The sequence below is a fragment of the Acanthaster planci genome, linkage group LG04 (genome assembly GCF_054643075.1).
Source record: "Acanthaster planci isolate LZ-2023a linkage group LG04, COTS_SCS, whole genome shotgun sequence".
NCBI classification, from domain to species: domain Eukaryota; kingdom Metazoa; phylum Echinodermata; class Asteroidea; order Valvatida; family Acanthasteridae; genus Acanthaster; species Acanthaster planci.
The window spans coordinates 2238440-2262380 of record NC_141780.1 but is presented as its reverse complement, the minus strand read 5'-3'; the positions used below and the strand labels follow the sequence as shown (position 1 = coordinate 2262380).

At 43.5% G+C, this 23941-nt stretch overlaps 3 protein-coding genes and 1 long non-coding RNA gene across 8 annotated transcripts; 1 reads left to right on the top strand and 3 right to left on the bottom strand.

The window, feature by feature from the left end:
• Nucleotides 1-551: 551 nt before the first annotated feature.
• Nucleotides 552-5751, top strand: LOC110986399 (uncharacterized). 2 transcript variants are annotated; one of them, XM_087135294.1, is made up of 5 exons: nt 552-737; nt 1777-2197; nt 2387-2530; nt 2727-4313; nt 4842-5751. In XM_087135294.1, the coding sequence occupies exons 2-5, from the start codon at nt 1780-1782 to the stop codon at nt 5030-5032; spliced, it is 2340 nt and encodes a 779-aa protein (XP_086991420.1). In that variant the 5' UTR covers nt 552-737; nt 1777-1779; the 3' UTR covers nt 5033-5751. The 2 variants fall into 2 exon arrangements, with proteins under 2 accessions (XP_086991420.1, XP_022103938.2); XM_022248246.2 differs by having other exon boundaries at nt 553-793.
• A 145-nt stretch (nt 5752-5896) lies between these two features.
• Nucleotides 5897-10505, bottom strand: LOC110986401 (ubiquitin-like protein 4A-B). Its single transcript, XM_022248248.2, has 4 exons — nt 10249-10505; nt 9310-9415; nt 8414-8613; nt 5897-7521 (listed from the first exon to the last, which is right to left on the bottom strand). Exons 1-4 carry the CDS (start codon nt 10300-10302, stop codon nt 7411-7413), a joined length of 471 nt encoding a protein of 156 aa, XP_022103940.1. The 5' UTR covers nt 10303-10505; the 3' UTR covers nt 5897-7410.
• An 866-nt stretch (nt 10506-11371) lies between these two features.
• LOC110986405 (solute carrier family 23 member 1-like) lies at nt 11372-20270 on the bottom strand. 4 transcript variants are annotated; one of them, XM_087135301.1, is made up of 13 exons: nt 20145-20270; nt 18866-19105; nt 17642-17799; nt 17110-17201; nt 16800-16861; nt 16197-16378; nt 15697-15817; nt 15362-15518; nt 14504-14757; nt 14069-14198; nt 13730-13873; nt 13465-13560; nt 11372-13326 (listed from the first exon to the last, which is right to left on the bottom strand). In XM_087135301.1, the coding sequence occupies exons 2-13, from the start codon at nt 19073-19075 to the stop codon at nt 12980-12982; spliced, it is 1953 nt and encodes a 650-aa protein (XP_086991427.1). In that variant the 5' UTR covers nt 19076-19105; nt 20145-20270; the 3' UTR covers nt 11372-12979. The 4 variants fall into 4 exon arrangements, with proteins under 4 accessions (XP_086991427.1, XP_022103943.2, XP_086991428.1 ...); XM_022248251.2 differs by lacking the exon at nt 20145-20270 and adding an exon at nt 19630-19709; XM_087135302.1 differs by lacking the exon at nt 20145-20270 and adding an exon at nt 19294-19534.
• A 459-nt stretch (nt 20271-20729) lies between these two features.
• Nucleotides 20730-22717, bottom strand: LOC147799292 (uncharacterized). The gene is made up of 3 exons (XR_015424974.1): nt 22318-22717; nt 21675-21797; nt 20730-21011 (listed from the first exon to the last, which is right to left on the bottom strand). It is a non-coding gene; the product is annotated as an uncharacterized LOC147799292 (long non-coding RNA).
• Between the last annotated feature and the right edge of the window lie 1224 nt (nt 22718-23941).

Below are 23941 nucleotides of genomic sequence, written 5' to 3'. Positions count from 1 at the left end.
CGCGCCTGCGCATCCCCGCCCACGACCAGGAAAACCACACGACGTCGGTCGGGGGCGCTTCTCTTGGCGATACAGCTGGATCCGGATAACTCGATTCCTCCACGCGGCCGCTCTGCATCCCCTCCCCCATACCACCATCCACGGTCATAACCACCAGGCCCCCCCGTCCCTAGCGTGACACCTCTCTCCGTGGGCATCCTCAATATGGCCTTCAAGGACTTCCAGACATCTTGCTGCAGGCCAATGAAGGGTGTTTTTATCTCTAACACTTGTATTATGAGATTTCTGAACTGCAGTTGTTCACCTCAAAACAGTGTGAAACTTTTCATTGCCTGTTCTTTGTAAATGATGATATGAAGACAAAGAGGGCTACAAGTATAATTGTATGTTCAAGCAACACTGAGCCAGAAGGACCAATTACAGGATCGGACTGTCTTGAAAGAGCCCAGAGGTCTCTATTAAATTTTGTCCCTTTTGCATTTACGCGCATGATTCAAGGAACCAAGAGAGACGCGCATCATTACCATGGAAACCAAAGCCCTCCACGCTGAAGACGACAGTTCCATCTTATACACGAACATCAACACGCGGCCTGACTTTGGGTGCCTAGCCAACGGCAAACCGATTGCTGGCTGCTTACACCGTGACGACATCGACGGAGGCTGTGTCCGTCTAAGTCAAGCTCCGCTCAGCTTGCAGCATTCCATCTCGCCGGGTACTGACGGAGCCTGACAGCGGTGAGATTGCGATGGGAGCATAGCTTGAGCATCGCATACAATTTTCGTCCTCTGAGGTACATGTATAGCCTACATGGAGAACTAGGCTAATTAATAAAATACTGTTTTAAAAACATTAGCTTGGCAAGGGTTTATTGATTTTGTTGGCATAGTCTATGGCTCTGAAAATCCTATCCTGATGCTTATCAGATCAAATTACAAGTAGCGGCTGGGGTTTTCTTGTGTGCCAAGAAAAATCCCAAATATTACTTTTTGAGAAAAACCACAAAAGTCTGAATATAAGATTGATGAAGGTCTGTTGGTGATTAAAATAATATTGTGCATTTTTATAAATAAAAACTTGATTTTAACAGTAATTTACGATTTATGCTGACGGCCTTCTGCCTGGAATATGCATCTACACTTCTAATTCAGTGGGACACTGGCACATTTTTTGTAATACGCGGCCTTTATTCTGGGGAAAATAATGTTTAAAAAGGACTAAAATATTGTAGAAATTTCTGCTTTTAAGGATAACTTTATGTTTTGGTTTCATTTGTATGTGTATGGGATGCTTAAACCATGTGTATGTTGGTCCGTATCTTAATTTTACTGTTCCAACATTTTGTTTCAGCGAGGGGCTGCTTTCACGGAGCGGTTTAAGCGCAAAATTTGCTTAAAAAACGTTGCTTGATAAATCAGGCAACCAGCCAAAACTCCATGTGATGTCTATTGTTTTGGTTGGCACGACAATCATTATAGAGTTTGAGCTTGTAATCTTTGTTTTTAAGCAAGGTTTTCACGCTTAAGCAAATTGTGTCCTTAATCAGCTCTATGAAATTGGCCCCTGGTCTGCATCTTTCGATCATATATACTAAGCAATTTGGCCCTCGAAAGCCTGCACATAGGGCGATTGCGGCTTTCAAAGTGCAGTTCACACTACGAGATTCCATCATGCAATCCCGGACAATTACAAGTTTTCCCCAGTTTTACTCCATTCGTATTCGTGGTCATTTCTTTATAAACAAATTTTATTTTTATTCTTATTTAACAATATAAGGCAATGTCCGTTCCGTGCCAGGCTGGCATGCCCGTTGCACCGCCCGAACTACCCACCGTTCAACCGGACCTGGTCAGTAATGCTGCTGGGGACGCACAGGGCTGCTGCAGGCAACCCGCCGGTCCAGCCGGGCCGGACAAGCTGGACGGATTGGACCTGGCTGAGGTGATCACCAGCATACCACTGGCTGGTAGCAATGTGCCTGCTTCGTCTCCGGCAACATCAGTCCATCCAAAGAATCTGGACAGGGGATGGGCGTGGCTGATCATGATCGCCGCCCTCTTTACCCATATCCTGACGTTTGGAATGAGCTATGCCACCCTCGGGGCGTTCCATGTTGAACTCTTGAGGGAGTTTGGTGGGACGAACGCCGAAACGTCATGGACGGGCTCCATTATGCTTGGAATGATGCTGTGTTCAGGTATATGAATTTAGTATCGTATCTGAAAATTAACGTTCTAGTCTTGTCTAAAGTGCTGTTTTATTCCACATATCTGCGACTCGAGTTGTTAATGTTACGTCAAATACTAGGGCGATCAATATTCTAAAAACCATGTTGATGTAGAAATTATTAAACTTCAATTCGTTTTACTTTCGTTTTTGCAAACAGGTCCCATGATTAGTGTCTTCATTGACAAGTTTGGTGCATGCGCAGTGGCTGTAGTAGGCGGGGCCTTGGCATCAGCGGGTTTTATTCTCAGCGCCACGGCAACGAGCCTAATTCATCTTTACTTCTCGTTTGGGGTACTTGCTGGTACGTTTTACTCAGTAGCCTAACTAGCCTTATATGCATGTTCTTGAGTGTCGGTTGTTTCAGTATGGCAGCCAGTTAGGATAACAGATTCAAGATAGTAAATAACGATATCACTTCATAGAAGATCTCAGCACGATCAATACAAATTCTGGAAAAACTAAGGCGCAGGTGATAAACTTTATGTATTCGGACACAGGTCTTGGTTTCGGAATGAGCTATCTTCCATGTATCGTCATGCTGGGAAATTTCTTTGAGCGGCGGCGAGCGTTTGCGGCGGGGATCTCTGCATCCGGCTCGGGTCTGGGTACATTCATCTTCGCCCCGGTCAATCAGAGCCTCCTGGCTAACCTCGGGTGGAGGAATTCGTTCATCGTTCTCGGGGTCCTGGAACTGATGCTGTGTCTCTGTGGAGCCACCTACCTAGCGAGAAAAATCCCAGTGCGTGTTTCTGGGGCTGAAGGTGACAGGGACATTAATGTCGATAACAGTGCCACTGATGGCGATGGAATGGCCCAGGAACACACAGAGCAGACCGTGGCCATTTTAAGCCGGCCAGAGACTGGGGCAAGCGCGCAGAGCTTGAACTCCCCTGTGGGGAGTTGGAAGCAGAGCATCGGCGTCAAAGTGGGCAGGAGCGTGCTGCTGCAGTCACCGAGAAACTCGCCGGTGCCCGCCTCACCGTATTTGCTGGACAGTTTCTTTGGGCTGCCGTCTCCCTCGGCAGCGAACAACGTCAGGGGACGTTCGCTCGCCAACAACTCTTCATCTGTGGGCGAGTCAGGCAGCCGAATCTCCCCTGCCGGGCCACTTCCAGCGATAGAGATCGTGCATGCCTCCTCTCCTCCGTCACCAGCGCATAGCCCAACAGCTTACTCGCCAAATCCGGGAGGATTTACAATTGGCAGCTGGCAGCAAAGCGTGAATGTCAGAGCGGGTGTGAGCAGCTTCTTGCAGTCTCCGATCACCTCTCCCACCGCTGGGTCTCCGTTGGCTACGGACAATTCCTTTCGGGATAACAACTCTAGATTGTCGGTGCCTTCGGCTCTGGAGGCGTCCCAAGACCCTTCGGCTCCAGGATCCCTGAATCAGTTACCAACAACCACTCTCCTCGAATGCCTTCCCGAGGAGGAAAGGTTGTACCCAGTGTTGGGTGACCTCACAGACAACGCTTCTGGAGTTTCAGTCACCTCCATCGAAGCAGGACTCCGAGATGATCTTGAGGAAGGCAGTTCTCAAAAAGACACAGATAACGAAGATGCATCTAACGTCACGCCCACAAGAAACTGCCAAGAGTGTCTGAGCACGCTGACGACTATTGGCGGTCTGTTCCGCAACCGGTTCTTCGTTTTCTTCTGGTTTTCGGGTTTCATTCTGTGCATCGGCTACCAGCTTCCATATATGTACTTCAAAGCCTTTGCCTTGTCCCGCGGCTTGGAGCAAGACGCTTGGGCCGTCATATTAGCTGTCATGGGTATCACGGACACAGTGGGTCGTCTGGTTGTCGGGTTCATCTTCGACCGTGTCATGTGCGTCTCCCACCGCCTGATGGGATACGTGGCTTCGCTTTTCATCTCCAGCTTCTTGCTTGCATTGATGTCGACCGCATCCACGTACTCCACCCTTGCGTTGACAGCGGCCACCTACACGCTTGTGGCCGGGTCAACAGACCCGCTGGTGCCTGCTCTCCTCGTTGAGTACGTTGGTTTGGAGTCGTTGGGCTACTCCTTCGGACTGGTCATTGAAATGCAAGGACTGGGCTTTCTGGTAGGACCACCACTTGCCGGTAAGTGCGATAAAGCATTGCGATGAAAATGATATTACACTGTTGCCCCAATGTAATTCAGTCCCTTGAAATATTCGGCGAACAGAAAGAATTATACATGTACATGAACCAATCATTATTTTACATTCCGTGTCGTCACACTATGCAATACCTGGATTTTGGTTCTACCCTTCTTCCGGGGTTTTGCTTCCTTTCAGAATAATACACAGTTTACTTCAAGAAATGGTAAAAGATTTCACGTGATTCTCCAAAGAGATGTGCACTCAAATAACTATTTAGCAATTGAACATCACATTGCTGCCACTTTGTGAACACATATATCACTTCCTGTCCAGTTCTATTCATTTATACTAAACACCAACATGTAGTGTATTAAAAAATTGATTACAAATAGCCAATAAGAAAGCGTGTAGAAAAGTTGTTAATTGCAATAACCAATTTTTTTCAGTGTAGTGTCGTGGGCAAGTTTTCTTCAATAAGAAGGCCATACTTGAAGTTACCTTCATTTGTTTTGATTGTTTACGTAAGGTTTTGTGTACGCGCACATCCAAGACTACTCGGCTGTCTATGTGGTTGGAGCTATTGCCTTTCTGGGCAGTGGTGTGGTGTTGCTGCTAGAACCGATCTTAGGGCGCGTCCAAACTTGGCGGGAAAGGAGCCAGCACAACAACTCCGTGGAATCGTCGGTTTCCGTGGAAATGGCACAACTTGCAGCTTGAATCACTCCGAGACATCCGATGCAGAGCTGAAGAATCGCAACAACTGGCGCGCCACGGACACAAAATGGTTTACAGAGCATAATATTGAGTATATGCAATATAATTGACAGCACATCACCGCAATCCTCCATTTTGTGTCCAGTGTCATAATTTGTCGCAGCTCTATCCTCTAATATGACTGTGCTGAAACACGAATAGTGCAACTAAATCTGAAGAGAGTCTGTCAGTTATTATTATCCCCGAGTGAAAATCAAATTTCAGAAAAAAAATCAACTGCACGCGAATGACATATCGCACGGATGCGAGTCAAAGGGATACATCGGGAACTATTCCAATGAAAAAAACACCTGGCCGGCTGCTGTACAACAGTTAGTCCCGATTCATGTCCGTGAATCACGTGAATACATCAACTCGAACTTCACGTGACCCTGTATTTTGAAAATAAAGTTTGCTCTGTTGAAGAAGCTGCAAAAAATATTGCCCTTATAATATGTTTAAAATCATGGAAAACGTAACTGTTAAAAGTATAACAGGAAATGTCTTATGAAAAAATCATTTGTCAGTGCAGATAGCTATCTGCAAGAAAGCTAACTTTTACAAACCCTTTAAACTGGTATATGAAATAAAAAAAACGCCTCAGCACGCGCCTAGTTAACTATCTTTATCAATGCCCAAAGTCTTCACGTAAAACGGACCCATTAAATGCACACTAAAAGTAATCTCTCGTAAATTCTACTGTCACTGTTAGTCCACCAAGAAGTTTATGATGATTTCATTTTTCAACACTGCTCACAAAATGCGGTCTGGGTGACAAGACCCCAGCATTATGCATGGAACTCCAAAAATGAAGACAGCATGCATAAAATGTCTTAAGTGATTTTTTTTTTTATTTTAAGAGATCTTATTTTTATACAAAAGAAAAAACAAAAATCGATCGACAACGAAAACATATCACTACGATTTTCAAAAGTTAATCAAATTTCAAATGACAAAAAACGAACGCTTAACAATACAGTCCTCATGTGATGTACATGTACATAGGCCTCTTACTAGTTCTTTCGATCTTTTGGTTTGCATCGGTGTTAAAAAGTAATCGATCCATTCGACCCTTTATGGCCAAGTCCATCAGACGAAACGACCGTCCTGACAGAGTGAACTACAGCACCATACCAGCCTGAATTCGTAACCAATCTTTTTCACCTATTTTTCTCCACAACGGGGCATCCCCAAAAGCAGCTCCAATATGTACATCATCTCATCACATGAACCGCACGAGCACCAATGGGGATCCATGTTGATTTGATCTCAACACTACACGGTTCAGAGACAACCATCCACCTTTTGCTTCACAAGCGTCGAATCCACCTTTGCCGCTCTGCAATTTGGCAAAACTCTCACGACATTTTGTCCCCTTGTTTCAGTTTTTGCATTCAATAATTAAGATGTTAACAGAAGTCCTTATATACATGTCACCAACATGCACTATAACTGCAAAGTTGAAAATATGAAGTGACCAAGTCTTCATTACTATGAGAGCAGGCCACATCAAATTATTCTGAAATGGTAATAACAAAGCAGGTGAACCAGTGAGGTAAAATCTTGCGCTAGACTGGTCTCCCAACCTCTCACTTTTGCAGTCTGGTCCCCTGACCTGAAGATTCCTTTAACGTCTTTCATTAAATGCACTTGAGGCTCATACCTCCATGGGCTTTTGAATATTGAGCCTGGGATTGATTGATATTGATTTAATTCTAATGAAAATACATACATGAAATAGTCACTGAATGTCAGTGGATTTGAACTCTACTTGACTTGCAATGGGCTCCACAGTTGCATGTATTTCATTTTCTGTATTAGAACATTTGCATTACTTTTCAAAAGAATGCAACTAATGTGATACTTGACTGGTTAGTCTCAGAGTCATGTGACCCAAAATGAGTGAAGGAAACAAAGGATGGAATTTCCCCACGGCGGATCTTCAAAAACATGGGGGAAAAGTAAATATGACATGTAAACGGCATTGTTACTGCTGCTAATCAGAAGTTAAATTAATTGCAGAGAATTGACAGGAAAATTATGCTAAAGTGGGAAGCAAACTGAAGGCATTGATGGAATTTATTATGCAACTAAAGAAAAATAGTGGTTCAGGGAAACCAAGCAAGAATCACTATTACACAGCTTTCCTCATAAACGGGGGGGGGGGGAATCACTGTTGCCTCTTACGCCAGCTCATCTGATGCGGAGTGCAAGTGGTCCAGGGTTCGAATCCACCTAAAAGTCGTTTTCTCAAGGGAGCCAAAACAGGCATTTGCAGAATGACAAGCATTTGCAGATGGGCAACTGCAGGCAAAGAGAGACAAGCCGGATGGCCGTGACCCTTAGCTTGTTGAGGGACCTGCCTCACTGCCATCTGGGTACACTCCAAGCTTAGACATGGCTATCCTCTCGATGTCGTCCAGGCTGAGACTGGCAATGTTTGTAGAGAACTCCTGCGGCACGGAGACGGCAGAATGAATTAATTTTGGTTAAAATGCCATTAGGGAATTGGAATGTCGCATGTGCCCATTTGGTACGGTTTGGTGAGATTTTCCCTTCTACGCGAGGGTAAAGTTTGATGGAAGTTCCCTGAATCTAAAAAATTCAACAATGAGAGTAAGCCAATGTCATCGTGTGAATACAAATAAAGCAGAATTGTCAACAGGATGACAATACGGATGGGGCTACAAGTCCCGAAGACGATGACATCAACCATTTACTTGTGACAAGTACTTAGGCCAAAAAAGTCTCTGGTTTCTGGTCAGCGCACACCTGGCCATAGACCTGCGTGTCGGCCAAATATAAAAGTTTTTTATTTGGTATAAAACAATGTCCAAAAGCTGCCAAATTTGCTTAATTGACTGGAATCCTGCTACTGTGTAATATTAATGTGGTTTTGATGGGGTACAGTTGAGCAATGTGTACAGTAAAGGAGTCCCTCTAGTTTTCTATACGTTTAGTCCGGCATTCTTTTTCAGATGACGTCATTTCTGTATTACACATTTACACATGTGTCTGGGAACCAGACAAACAAGGTGGTCTTATGTCCTGCGTACATGTACTAGCTGAAAATGCTTTTAAACAGTAAAACGGAGCTCAGTCTATTTTAGTGTTGATAGCGGCCGGCCTTGCGTGAGCATGCATTTCCAGAAAAAAAGTGAGGGGTAAAAAAAGCCACATTGCCGCACCACTTTTGGAGCTAGCTCCTGACCAGTAACCAGAGACTTTTTGGGGGGCCTTACACGTAGTTTTCCTTGCTTGGTAGAATGAAACAAAACAAGGTTGTTTCATGACTTCATTCTGTGACTGTACTTCCACACACAAACACGTGTGATGTCGATTTACCTTCTTAAATTGTTCCAGAACCTTTTCTGCATCTTCTGAGGTGAAATGCTTCCGGAGTAATTTCTGTAACTCTTCCCACAATGCTGTGCCTTTCCCTATTCTGGAGGGACTGGTCAGGTCTTCAGAGGCGTCTGGTCTGCGTATGACTAGGTGTATCTTGGTGTCTGGGCCAATGTTGTAGTCACACAAGCACTGGCCATCTGGATCAAAGCATGTGAACATGGTAAACACAAAAGAATTGTAACTGAGTCATTACAACGCAACAAAAGCCATCACAAGCCAATCCACACTGAGTTGAAGTGGACCATCACCATGCTCACTGGCAAAAGAAAGGCATGCTGGTGGAAAGTTTTTCAAACTGAGCTTGGCGTGATGGACACGCTATGACCCTACATACATGTATCAACATAAATTGGTTGCACATGCTCAGTGCACCCTGCGCTAAATGCCCACAGAACCTATGCACTCACACAGTGAGTTCCCACCAAAGACTGTCCTTTCTACATAAGACCAAGCCCTCTCTTGTTCCAGTTCAGAGTGCATTAGAAACTGTCACAAGCCATTAAAGTTAATTGCAAAGTCAGCAAACCAATCACAAGCTATCGTAAGCCTATCACAAGCTATCACAGGCTATCACAAACCAATCACAAGCTGTCTCAATGCTGTGGGAATGGTCTGAAAAGTATTTGGAAAAACTGCTTCAATACTTTTCCAGCTAAAAGTGAATGTCATCGCAGGGCAAAATTAGTGACAACCGCAGGCAAGTATGAAGTTTGTCCACTATAGAATCTATCTTTCTGAGTTTTAAATTCAAAGTGATGAAAACAGCCCCAGGCCCATGTGTTATGTGTAGACTGTGTATGTTGCTGACTCCTTGTGTGACATCAAGAGCTTACCAGATAACGTTTTTCCTTTGAAGACAAGTCTTTGTTGGTGGACTGGGACATCTAATTCTTTGGCAACCATCCGTTTGACAGAGAGAATGGGCTCCGTTGCCGTCACCTTGTACGAAAACAAAATCCACGCAGTTAGTCAACAAGAAAGCCATTAACTTGCCACTGACTGTTTGGTGCTATCAGTCATTCAGTGCAATCACAGTTTGCTATCAGTCGATCCTGTTTGATATCTCAGACTTTAATAGCTTCCAATTTTTCAAAACAGTCTTCTGTAACTGCAAATAAGAAACAAAAGGGCCAATGGCTGGCAGCAGCAGGCTGATGACAGAATTACCGGCAAATCATACGACACTATCGACTGCTTGAGCCCAACTCATGTTTGACCGAGAACGCTACACTGTCACTGAACATAATATTTCCATGACTTCAACATTGTCTTTAAAGGGGTTGATGTATTTGTGGATCCATTCCAATGTTTGGAAAATTACTTCTTATCTTTTGGACTTACCTAAGTCATGCAGGTAGGCCTAGATGAAGACATTATATTGAGTAACCGCAGGATTTGTGGAATAAAAAGTTTAAAGTACAGAAAAAAGAGGCATCCTCAAATACACAAACCCCATCTTAAAAAGGGCATGGCATGGGGGCACAGAGAGGTAAGCCCTACAATGTCACAGATGTAAATTGCCCACACGTAAATGAATACAGAGTGGGCTCAGGCCGTAATAAACTGCAGAATACCCAGGCCGCCACCATGGCCACTCAAAATACACACCTTCGAAGCCTATGTAATTATTTACTGTGCTGTTGGTGGGCAGTTAACTATGACTCCATAGCCTGATATATGATGGCATAATTGAGTGGCGGGGTAGGCCTATTCTGCAATGTTGTGCCCAAGCCAAGGCACATGAACGTTGAACTGTACGTACGTAGCCCTACCTCTACGCAGCATTCTCTTCCGTGTGTTTGTAAAATTTTCACAGTTAAGATCATATCCACGTAATTGGACTCTTCCCTTCAATCCAGTCCCAAATCGTAGCTTTAGTGTCTGTGTATTTCTTCTTCAAAGTCTGGATAATTTTATAATTGAATTCATGCGGCTTTAGCCTAAAATTTCCAACGAAATAGCGTTTTGTTGTCTAGCCGAACAAGATTTCACGTCGCCATTTTCTTTTCTGGTTGAACATGCATATCGCATGCAGCCTAGCCGCCCGAGATCATTAACGAAAGGGGGCGCTATACAACATGGTTGCGACCACAGGCATTGTGTCGGACGGGATTTTGCACACTTTAAATTTAGCGGATAGAAGGCAATTAGAAAACAATCACAGAGGTGGCAGCAAGTCATTTTTTGCAAGTCCAAGTCAAGTCACGAGTCAAGTCCAGTCACAAGTGAAGTCACAAGTCATTTGGTAACAGGGCAAGTCAAGTCACAAGTCACTTGGTCTAAAAACAAGTCAAGTCACAAGTCTCCAGCTGTAATAAACCAACAGAACCAGGCGTCAACTTCCGAAGTTACGAGCTATGAATTTTGGACAGCTGAACACCTTTTCTCCAATTAAAAATGCCTCCATAGCTCCCCTACAAATATACGGGGCTGGTCGAGTAGCGTCTGACTTGGGTTGGTAACAAGTCATTTTTTTGGAAGTCCAAGTCAAGTCACAAGTCAATTTTTGCAAGTATGAGTCAAGTCCCAATCAATGATTTACGAGTCAAGTCACAAGTCACAAAAAATAGCGACTCGAGTCCAAGTCACATGACTCGAGTCAGCAACTCTGACGGTTTAAGAGGTAGGATGAAAACTCCAGATGGATGAGCTGGTTTTTAGACGCAACTCCTTTGAAGATAAGTCTTGAAGGTTTGCATGGTGAAGAGGTATAATAGAAAGTAGGTTTGCGGTAGCACCATGGACGTATCTCTTTTGTGAGTATTTGCGGTTCTGAAAAGAACCAGTGGTACTTTTCAGAACCACAAATACTCACAAAAGAGATACGTCCATGGTGCTACCGCAAACCTACTTTCTATTATAACTACTTTGAAATTAATGTGACAAATACATGTATTGCTTTTACTCGGCCTCTCTTAACACTTTTAATTACAAACGGAATGATGATTTAAAGAGCAATTTTTAAATATAGAAATACTGCAATTAAAAAATCCATCAGGTGAAACAAGAATCCATGACTTTATTATCACGTGTTCTGATTTGATAATACACAGGGTCAAGGCTATAATGGCTTAAGCCCCGTCAGGTTAATCTATATTTGCAATTGAGTGAAAGGATGAGATGCAGATGCAATACGTTTATAAGTGTATGACTGAAAAATGAAATCCTAAAGAAAAGAAAGCTGTTCTGGGTGTTTCTATGTGAAGCCCCCCCCCCAAAAAAAGAACAGCTAGAAAATAAGGTATTCTATATAGAAATTTGGCGTGGTGGAGAAAAACACTCATTTTTAATATAAACTAAAAAGGGGCTACAATGAAGACCATCACTAATGCTCATGAATAATGTGCTCGGCCGGTCTCAAGTATTTGTTTGATGCCGTGGGCTTTACGAGAAACGACGAGCCGCAGGCGAGGGCATTATCAACGTCTGATCTCCTGAGCTCTTAAACGTTGCTTTAAGACTAGACCAACCAAGCTCATAACATATACCTTTCGAGCCAGAAAGTCAAAATACATTTAAAATTACAATTTCCATCGATTTTGTTTAACTGTTTACTTCCTTTTTTTCCCAAGATCCCTCTAGCCACTTTCTCTCGCAAGCAGTCATATAATATTGGTGCGCCCACGGCGCGTACTGCATACGGTGGCGCACAGCCAGTACTCTGGATACTAGGCCCGATGATTCCGACTATTCTCGTCCAGTCAGAGGTCCAGCATCACCCAATGTATGGCCAAGTGCTTTTCACGGTAAGACCGGCTATGTGGTGGGCTTTCGATCAATAGGAAGGTGGCTAAAGTGTATGGTGCGATTTGGCAAGCAGAATTGGAAGCCATTACTGCGGTATAGTACAACGCTCATGGATACGCGTGCGTTACATGTCTTTTTGACAAATCCGCTCCGAGTGAGAACAAAAGAGGGCGTATTTTTAAATGAAATCGACAGCCTTTTGGTACGAACTCACCGCATATAGGCGCGCAGGTCTATGCGCGTTGACGCGGGGCACGCTATGTACGCCAACAAATTTATTCTGGAACTGAACTCGTGCAAGAACCTGCTGGAAAAACTTCGTACCAGCCTGTCTTTCTTTTGCCAGTGAGGGTGCACTTCGACTCAAGGCTGATGGTTTCTTTTACTTTCCAAATGACGCGCGCGTCAAGCTCAAGAACGACAGCATAGGGCCACCGCAGCTATACATGACTCCTCCTTCGAATAGTGTTTAAAAGGTTTAATGAATACAAAATATTACCTGTAACGTGTGGTTATTATAATGATACTGAACATTACGTGATCAACTCATAAACTAAAGCTAGAATACACGTGTTGATTTGTCACAATCAGCCTAACACAAGTTTAATAAAGGATTCTTCCTTTTACATCTCCCTATGCAAAATGAAGACAGAATTGACCTCCCAAAATCCGTCAGTGTAATTAAGAGCTAAAAAAAATTGTCAAGAGTCTCTGCATACGCATGACTCTATTGGCTTTTTTCAAACCTGTCCCATTCTAATCTACCGATTCTTTTTTCTTACATATCTTTTTCATCCAACCGAACTTGCATCCCCGGAAAGTCGGGCTGAACGGCAAGTAACGGCACCAGGCCCAACGTCGGACGAACCTCATAACCAAGGGTAGGTCGTAGCTGTCTGGCGAAGCGGTCTGCATCGACGAGCCTTTCTCGTTGACGTCCGCTTGCAGCTGATCAGGAACATGCATCACATCCAGCTCAATGTCTTGACCTTCACCTCCTTCTCTGTTTTTGTCTGTTTCTGGTTCCGCCCCCTCTTCTTCGTTCCCGGCGTCAGAGGTGATATGCTGCCGCCAGGAATGAATACCCCGTTCTTCGTCGGTACCTGCATGTGTTGCGATCGATACTGCCAGTCAAATATGTTTATCGCTATTTATCGTCGACTCAGACTTCTAGTGACTCCTGTTTTCCCACGAATAAAACAGAAAAAATATTACAGCCATATTCCGATTTGGTAACCAACCCGGTATGGTGTTGTCCAGTAGAATCGCCAGAAATCCACCAACAAACATGCCCGTGGTGAGCATCACCGAAATTATCTGATCTATCTCGGTAAAACCTGCAGAAATGGAACACAATCACAATTCTGAAGTGAACTCTAGCCGATTTTCTAAATCTTTCATGCTATAATGTACCGAACCAAAAAGCATATTTAATTTGGGTGAGGCAGCACCACTGATGATCAATACCAAGCAATGAGCGATATTTTTGAATGTTAAGGTTGTTACCGGTCTTCAAGATTCCAGGGTTTTGCTCGAGGTAATAAGGCACCACGAGGCCCATCAGGATAGAAAAGCCCACAATGAAGAGGTTACGGGATGAGTTGAGGTCCACAAACTGGAGGTTGGACAACCCCACCGATGTAACCATACCTTAAAAAGATGAATTAATTATCGGCAAACGTCCTCAATTAGAGGTAAACAGAGTGGATTTCTTGACTTTTCTTTTCTCTCTTTACAATACTCCAGGTCCAGACAAAGTATCTTTTTTAACATTTAAACTCTTGTTTTTTGAGTCATTGACTCGAAAAATATGATCTTGAATTATCTGGAATTTTTAAAACCTACTGACTACGATGCATAGGACGCCCCCCACGATTGGTTCTGGTGTAGTTGCGAAGAAGGCACTAAACTTTCCAAGCAGTCCGGTGAACATCAAGATACAGCCCGCCGCTTGGACAACCACCCGACTGCCGACCTGGTGGCGAATTGTTTTGACACAACACGCTTGGGAAACTTGACTCGAATAAGGGCTACAAACGTGGCTCTGGAGGATTTCAACAGAGGAGCCTCGCAAGATGCGCGAAGACTAGTCTTGTCTCAAAACTGGCAATCATCGGAAAAGTAAATGGTGCATCCTAAGATATCAGATGTGTGAAGAAATTGATACTTTTGTATTTTTTCAAGTATTGCTTCAAAAATCACTTTTTCAGATGTATAAATTCATTCGAAAGCCGTCAGAAAGAGAGAGCGAAAAATAAGGTTTTAACCACGTCAACATACTTTTGTAAGTGCAATAATCCCGATGTTTGAACTGTGTGACGTAGTTCCGTTTCCAGATCCCCAGGCCCCGGCCAGTATGCACCCAATTCCCTCTATCAGCACGCCCCTGTTAATAGCATGCTGGGGAGGAGGTGGGGCACCACACATTCTGGCGCATGCGTAGTAATCACCAACGGAATCGACGATGGAAGCAAAGACGCCGGCCGTCATGCCGAGAACACTGGAAAGCCTCACGGTGGGCGTGCCCCATTGCCCTATCAAAAGTAAAATAAAGCTTTAACCTGCGTTCACAATGTAAATACAGTACAACCTGGGCATATGCTGTGCTGCAATATATGCAGTGCCTTGGATCGCACAGTTTTGGCCTTTTTTACTCGATATTCCATATTAGTAGAATAAGGAGGCACGGGACTCGTCTTGAGGCCAAAGCAGCCTCCCCCCTATCCCCTCTGTTACATATAAAGGGAACACTTTTCAACACATTTTGGGGTATTCACGAAAGCACCATAGGATCAGTGCTTGTTTACAAGCCGCAACTTTCATTTGCTTCGGTGCCCTTAGAAAAACATTTTCCCGCAAGCAACTCGGGTTTCCCCTAAAAGTTTCACCTATTATTGCAAAGGATAGTACGCATGGTTTTTTGACCAATCACAACTGTAATTTTATGTCCGACACGCGTGAACATGCGCATATGATGTTCAAGGGTAACATGCTGTGTGGCCGGCACAGGCGCGGGGGGGGGGGCTTACCGGATTTGTCTGTCACGATTGTGTGCAGCCCAATAACATCAGGACTGCTTTTTTTAAATTCCCTTTGAGGAACCCCGACATGATTGTGGCGATAATACGAGACTTTTACCTGGATACGGGAAGCTGAACCAAGGTGCACGTTCCATAACCATGGTGTTCAGGTCGGTTCGGGCGGCGTATCCATACACGTTGGGGTCGTCAGGGAACACACCAATGGCAGTAAGTATGACGCAAAATAGCCACACAACAGCAACGCCCAAAATTATCTTTTGAAAAAGTTAACACAATCATCAAAATGACGCTCTACAAATCTGACCAGTTAGTTTATTCAGATGTCCGAGCGCTATCAATGAGAACTTGATCTGTCTAGGTGTCCTAGGTGTCCTTAAGAGGCCTATACACTTTAGGAACGAAGTGCCAAATGGGTGCAACAGCGGGTCTTACCGGAAACAGTTTAAAGAGTTTGAATCTAGTCATGTGGCACTTCTTCTGCGACTTGCAGCTCAAAACCGGTACACCAATCTCTGGCATATACTGTGAGAGCAGAGCTATGAGCACCATGGTCCTAAAATGCAAAAGGATAAGCGAGATGTGAAATGAAGTGTTGAGGAATCAGGTTGTACTTTTCCTGGGCTTTATCCTAAAGCGCCCGGAATCGAACCCCACCCAGGCCATCGTCAAAGTTGGGTTTTCAGACTACGCCCATTTCATCGGTTTTCCCGGGAATATTACGCTAGGATTTTCCTCCATTCTCCAAAAATGAGTTTTCGTTGTGTTCTACCCTGGGGTCTCTGATAGGCAGAACAGTGTTCATCAATATCTGATCGGCTTTACCCAGTATATTAATCAAGAAATAATTATCTAGGAAACTTCGTCCTGATTTTAAGTACCATTTTGAGTACACAATGAGTATATAATGTCAATAAAGATTAACAAAATCGTACATGACGGCAATGCCCCAGTGTTTGCCTGACTTTTCCGCGGCCGGCTTGTGAACACCCAGACCGATTAGAGTGACGACAGATGTGACCGTGATGGGACCGATGAAGTTTATCAGAATACCAACGATGCCCGTGGCGCCGATAACGACCTGAACGCACGAAGCCACCATGATGGCGCCCTGGATCTGCAAAATTCCATCCCCAAGCGAAAAAAATGCCAAGCTATGAATCGTGCCGGTAATATATTATGATAGGATTTTCCTCTGAAGCTAAAATCAATGTTTTTTCATCAACTGACACAACATTTGCAGCATGTGCATTTTGACCAATAAAAAATAACGTAAAACTCTTGTCAAGTTCCGAAGCACACAATACGGACAGGCTCTCAGACCCACCAGTTCGGCTTGAGTTGCTTAATACCAGCCCGGGGCAGAAAGGCTTGTAGACCTCTAGTGGTGCCTACACGGCTACGAAGTACCTTAAGTATTTTATCCTCTCAAAAATATCAGTGCGCTATAAAAATCACTCCATAATCAGTGACTAAAAGGTAAAGTTGATTTGGAGCCTTTCCTTTTGTAGTTTCCTTTCTGTGTTGTGAAGTCCTACCTCTCTGATTCTTGCGAGCCATTCCTCTTCTGCTGCATCAGACATTTCCACCGTGGAATTATCTGTATGTACAACAGCTAGATGTCAGAGATGTTTGGCTTGGCTTGGTTTAAATGAAGCAGCCAGAACTTTGCGCCTATACAACAAAATAGAACATACCCTCCAAAACTGAATTGAGGGGGAAGGGTTGACCATTTTTGGCATGCACCTGTTGCATTCCTGACAGAAGCACACTCGTTTATTACATTATAGTGGAATGAGGGGAAAGCGAGAAGACCTGTCGCATAAATCTTCCTACACTTCAACCCACCTGTGGGTGCAGGGGGACATTCTCCCCGTGTTCTCAAAATCGAAAATGTTGGGACCATAAAGGAAAAAGTCACCCCCTGGATGATTGGAAGCCTGTCCAATGAGAAAGAAACTGTCAGTTTTGAGCACCATTAACACAACAGAATGGAGCGTGTCGTAACTCAGTGATGACATCATTTTTCAGTACCGTTCATGCGCAGTATGTGGACTGTGATGAGTATATAGGCCAGTGGGCAGACTGTTGTGGGTAAGTTAGTTTAGCATCTAATTTGAGTGTACCCATAAACCAACCCTTTTTGGTGTGTATAGGACATCCAAAGACACCCGCGTTGTTACGAAAGCAGCGTTCGGTCACAAAACTGCCGTGAATAACGTTACTCGATAAGTATTGAACTTCATCAGGTTTCTACCGTTTAAAAGCTTTGTGTGAATGACGGCTTTCATTGTTTTGTAAGGTGTGAAAAACCTGTCTTTGAGCATCTGCTTTCCATAGCATATGTAAAACCATTAAACTGTGTTCGTACGCTGCTTACCTCACCCCAAGGGTTGTCTGTAGGACGGTTACCATGCCGGTGACGAAAAACAGGGTACCAGTGATCCTTGCTATGGCAATGGGATCGTGAGAAATGCAGAGGTATGGAGCCAGAATGAAAGCTGTGGATATGTTGCTTCCAAAATTTGTCGTGAAATTCTGTAAATTGATAGATAAGCCTACATGTAATACTTGTAACTTCCTTTCTCCAGTTATCCTTTTTTGCTTTTGTGTAAAGCGCCCTCTGCCCCAAGTTACAGCCGGGTATTAGTGAATTAAAGCCAGTGTTGTGATTTAATAAAAGAAAACTGCCACAGATCACGTGCAGCTTATCCACCAGTCATAATCATGATTCAGAATGGACAGCTGATCTGCTGCATTGGAAACGAATTAGGGTGCAGGAAGAAAGTTATTCGCCTAGTTGCAAGGGCTTATCCAGGCTCACTGAAATACATCAGGAATGATTGGAACATGCACGTTTTTCAATGAGCATACGCCTATGGATCATTCAGTGTCCAGGGGTTACTACTTAAACGAAGTTAAGTAACCCCTCGGGACGAGGGAAACTGACGTCACACTTTGGCCCTCCTTTGGGTCCTCTGTAAAGTCGTGAAGCTACCAGCATATCCAGAAGGTCTTTCAAAGAAAGTGAGGCATTTTGAAACCGTATTTCCCGCCCCATAGAACTCAGTTGTCATTATTTCTGATGTTTGTAGACACTCATTGCCAGAACAAATGTGAAGTTGCAATTCAATTTGACACATGGTTTGGCCCGGATATTTATGGTCATTTGAAGTTCATGACTTCGGCTCTCACTACGCAATGGATAAAAGGATGTTTTGGCTGGCCTGTCTCAGCAGAAAGACTCGTTGCTGGTGTCAAAGCGACAAGTTGTTATTGAAAATATCCTTATTAAAAGATCTGTGCTATGAGTTTGGTTTAGGCTCACTTTTTGTGCACCTTTGTACTCTTCGAGGTATAAAATCTATTTGAAATCCTTCAGTTCAGTGTACGTAAAGTACACTTATTAAACATCAAATTGTTCAAGTTTTTCTGGAAAGATGAAATGCACGTTGTCACAAAATACAGAACCATTAAATCTGCCTCGCAGATTAAGAATAATTATAGACCTCCAATATTTTGATGTCGGTGATCATTGTTTTGGTTTTTCCAAAATTTAATTTAGCTTTCTGTAAATGTGAGTGCAACTGAAGGTAATTCTTACCTGCAGCCCGAGCAGAATGGTAGTATACCATGGAGGTATATCTTCAAGGGCGTACTCCAAATCATGGGCTGGGCCAGACCGGCTGTTTTCCTGCATTCCGGCCTGGCCATGCTCTGGATTGGAAGAGGACAGATTGACAGTCTCGATTCCCCCGACTTCCATGATGGTGGCATTGAGATCATCCGTTTCCTGGGCTTTAATGTTGGCCATTTCAACTTCGAGGACCTTGCGTCATGATCGCTATTCATAAAAATAGTAGAGTCGTCAAGAAATAGTGATAACATTTGAATGTCATCAGTTTTTTAAAGTTATGCACTTTAGACTGACGACAAACCTTCGTTGTACATCACAGCCAATTGTGATATTCAACCTTTCAACCCTATATAAATGCGGACAAGAATATAATCCAATAAGCACATCAGGCCTACCCATTCGACAGGTTTGACGGTACTGTCTTCACCTTTGATCATGCCTCTAAACCGGTTCCATGATCCTTGGGAGGGTTGTTTTGGGTTTCTTCTTACCTGTTGCTACATTCATTGGCACGGTCGCTGCATTTTACTTATGATTTCCAATATTCTGATTTTATGAGATGACAGGAAAGGTATTAGGTACCGGTCCTTTTCGAAATCAAAAATCTTTAATGTTTGTAAACTCTCCTAAAGATGGCGATGACACCCTGCAGGATTAATATGGCGGTATCAGGGTGGGGTTTTGATTTATGACGGAAATATGAGGTAAAAAGATAACGGAGACGAACTTACGAGTGTAGGTCGACAGTGGCCCCGGCCATGCATGCCATATACCCTGATTAGCCAGGGGCACGCGAACTAAATAGTGCCAGATATACAGCCATATATATATATTGCCATAATTATGTTTGTCACTGATAGTACCTATATATAGTCGTATGAGTTCAACTCCACAAGGCAAAGTCGAGTGGAACTCAGCACCCAGTTTGTCCACTGTGACAACATTCTTACCCTCGCGATCATTAACATTCATCGTCTGCTTAATACACCGCCTGGTGCAATCATTCGTCAACTTTGCCAACAAGGCGCTGTTTCGTTTTGTCAGTCCGAAGTAAATATGCCACACGAAGTTATCGAGTTTGACATTCCTTCAGGTTCAAACAGACGATGACTTGTGTCTAACAATGCTGTTCTAATCGCTGGATTACCTAAGTAGTCAGAAGCATTACTGTTATTTATGAAGTTAAAAATATCTTCATGCTGACAGAAGAAAAATGTTATCAGGCTTTCGCGTTCATCCGTCTTACCCCAAAGTTGGTGCATTCGTGTGTGAAAAAGCCATCAGCATTGGCCGCAAACTTCCGTCAAAGGGTCACACTGTGAGCGCGCAGTGGGAGGCGAGCCCATAATCCTGACATAATACACTGGAGTCAATTTAAACGACACCAGCACGAGACTGAGTCTCGATAAACTAAAAAGGAAAAACAGTTTAAAACCAATCAATTGTAGTTAGTGAAGCAGACGGAGTCCCCGAAATGTCCTGAGCTTATTTGAAATCTGCGGAAAGCTGTGGTGGGAAATCAGTTTCTCGATGTTCAATTTCAACTTATGCCAAAGTAAAAGCAGCTAAATGTACTTTAATGAAAAGTCAAATTAATTCATGCTTAAGCTGCAAAACTCTTATACTTAATGGGAATATGATACCAATCACACCATCGGCATATCCAGCTTTTGGTGTGTGTGTGTGTGGGGGGGATTCAACAGCAAAAGCAGTTTTGGTCTCATTCAACATAATGTGGGGGGGGTCGAAAGCCTACGGTCCCGACATCTCTGCTTTTTAATCGTGATAATAACAATGTTTCACACTCACAGAGAGCCACTCTTACCTGTTTTACATACAAATTGTGGACATTCCTTTGTTCTCCTGTGGTCAAGGAAACAAGAGGAAAAACTCCTTCTCCAACTAGGATAACTCCTTCGAGCAGGATTTTGATGATGATATCCTGGACTGTTCCTCCTCATTTTGCCACGGATAACCTTGACCCCAAAATGCCTCTGAAACCTTGTTTCCTTGAAACCTAGTCACGTGACACTTCTTCTGGGAATTATAGCTCAAGACTGGTATGCCAATCTCTGGCAGATATTGCGAGAACAGAACGATGAACGCCATGGTCCTAAAATGAAGAAAAGGGGGGGTATATCTGGTTACACAGGTAAATGATATTTTGGCAAAGTTTCGATAATCGCATTTTGTTCTCATAAAAATTGAACCTTATTTGACTGTGCCTAATAAAACTGGCAACCTACATAAAGGCAATGCCCCAGTGTTTGCCTGCCTTATCCGCTGCCGCCTGGTGAAGTGATAGACCAATCAGCGTGATGGTGGATGTGACAGCGAGGGGACCAATGAAGTTCAGGAGAATCCCAACGGCGCCCGTGGCGCCGATTACGACCTGGAACCATGAAGCCACCATGATGGCGCCCTGGATCTGCAAAATTTTCACCCGCATAAGAAGACAAAAACGACATATCAACGGCATAAAGTAAAAACATCGTACCAACTTTGATCCAATTAGCATGGTATACCGCATTGCGTAATTGATTCGTACAACTTTTCCCCAGAATTAATTTCTGAGCAACCTCAAAACTGTACGCTGTTTTCAAACATGTCGCTGTCAGAAGTCATGTCAGAAAGTATGTGCTTTGACAGGTATTGACCTTCTCTTTAGCTCCAAACACAATATATTTGCATCACACGCGACTTCACATTTGTCAAGCACGTGCATCCCAAACTGAATGCCACTGAAGAACTAAGATAACATATAACAACTACATACGAAGCTGAAGAGGGGGATTTCCAGCCGTCCGCCTTGTACTGTCTCGATTATGAATTCATACGTCCCGGACTCTTGCTAGCCATTCTCCTTTCTCTGCATCAATCTCTTCCATTGTGGAATTATCTAAATTTATGAGAATGATTTTCGTCAGATGCGGTGTCAAAACGTTGGTAAGAATTCACGAGGCGAATACAACGAAGCTAAAGAAGAGTGCGTTGCACACAATTTGCCACACATTCCTTATAGAAATTCACATACATATTTTAAGAATTTCTAATAAAAATAATTTCTAATAATTAACGTTTTAACGGTCTTGTCCTTAAGGATCTGTTCATCTCTTTCCTTTTAATGAGGTGTCTTTTGGGATAGGGTAACTTTGTTTCGGTGTAACTGTTTTTGCACCTGTGTGCTTTTTATTCATATTTTCCACGGTTTGTATCGTATATCTTTTTGTAATGGTAGTCTGTAATAGAACCAATAACCTGGCTTAAAGTATAACCTTTAAACTATCTTGAACTAAAGATTTGTGTGTCCTCTGTATTACATCATACCATAATATATAAGCACCATGGTTAGAGCATGGCCATTTAGCTGCCCAGGCCTCACTTAAAAGTAGCGGTAGGTAGTCGGATCGGTGCCTTACCACTCTCATTTTGAAGGAGGTCGTTGATTCATTTCTGTATCTGGTCTAGCTGCAGCTTGACGCCTTCCAAATCCACGGACACACCTACTTTGGTATCCACGGTTGCTTCTAGCTCAGCCAGCCGGTGGGACGTGTCCTGTAGTTCGTGGGAAACAATTCCGCGGATCGTGGAGTAGTTGCAGCCCGCCGTGTGATCATCTAGCGGGTTGTTGATGATTTGTTGCTGGTTGGGGGCTTGGTTTTTCTCCGCTCCTCTTTCAAGGATGGGGTCACCGATGAGCCCGCCGCTGACTAAAACCCCGATCGCAATCAATGTAAGGACGGTTAAAGCTGAACCGATGTCATGTTGGAAGCTGACTTCGCAATTTCTCAAAGGAAACTTGTTGCAAGCCTGAAAATCGTGCCAATGGACAAAGGCCTATGCCGGGCCTCACACCATCCCTCGTTACCTTTAACTCGAAACAGATTAAAAGTGTATACATTGTATAGTCGTGGGCAACCGTCGATCAGAAATGTTTATCTTGATGTATTAATTAATTGGGCCATCCAATCAATATGGACTGTCCACCACGATTAAATGGATGTCTGTCAATCAAAACAAAGCATTTTCATGATGTAATGGCTACCATGCACCAATAGAGGGAGTTACCACGAGTCAGCTCTCAGGCTAGAAGCTCTTTCCAGACCGGATTGCGAGCACTTGCAAGAAACGTTTTTCCAACTGTGCCTGAACTTGTCATTCTCAAAATAAATACAAGCTGAGCAAATTCTGGCCCATTACTATGGAAAATTGGCAGACGAACGGATTAAATTGCTTTTACTTCAATGATGTGTTTGTTTATAAGTTATAACAAGAAGTTTCAATGGGGTTTTCCGAAATAAAACCTTATCTGTTGTTGGAATTATAGTTTACAAAGCCAAACCTTATTCTCTGACAGGAGCAATATGGCAATAACCTGTGGGCAGCGGCGAATCTAGCGTCTGGTGTAGGGGGGGGCAAATTCAAAAGCGAATGCAGCTTCGGGCTCATTCAGCATGATGTTCGGGGAGAAGAGACTATCAAAAACGTTCGACATCCTTGCTTTTGGTTCTAATATGTGATAATTGATATGCCAATTACTTTCTTACCTATGAAGTATACTTTGTAAAAAACAAATAGGGGGGGGGAAGCAATTTTCCGGCGGTCTGGTCCTTGTTGGTTCGACAGATACCGGCGGTGTTTTCAACGAATAGTTTTCCACAGTGTGGCATCATGGCGGCTTTTCTTATTAATTTCTATGAGATTTAAAGTGACTCTCATGTTGTTTATTTGCGTCATATACTGTCAGTAGTAATGTTATATAAAAAACAAAATTTAATGAAAGGTTCATCATGTTACAAATATACATCCTTTGGACAGAGGATTCTTATAATGCTTCACCTAAATTGGCCGAGAGGGGGCGTGCATGAAGTCAAACTCAACAGACTGGGGACCTCTCCTTGGTCCAATGTCTGGTTATACATCATACAAATGCCATGCCCCCTGATTTTCTGTCTTTTGGATTGCGCCGCAGTGCACGCTCGCTCGCTACACTAGGCCTGGTTGGATCTGAATCTCCATTAGTGATCCTTACGCTGGTTCGGA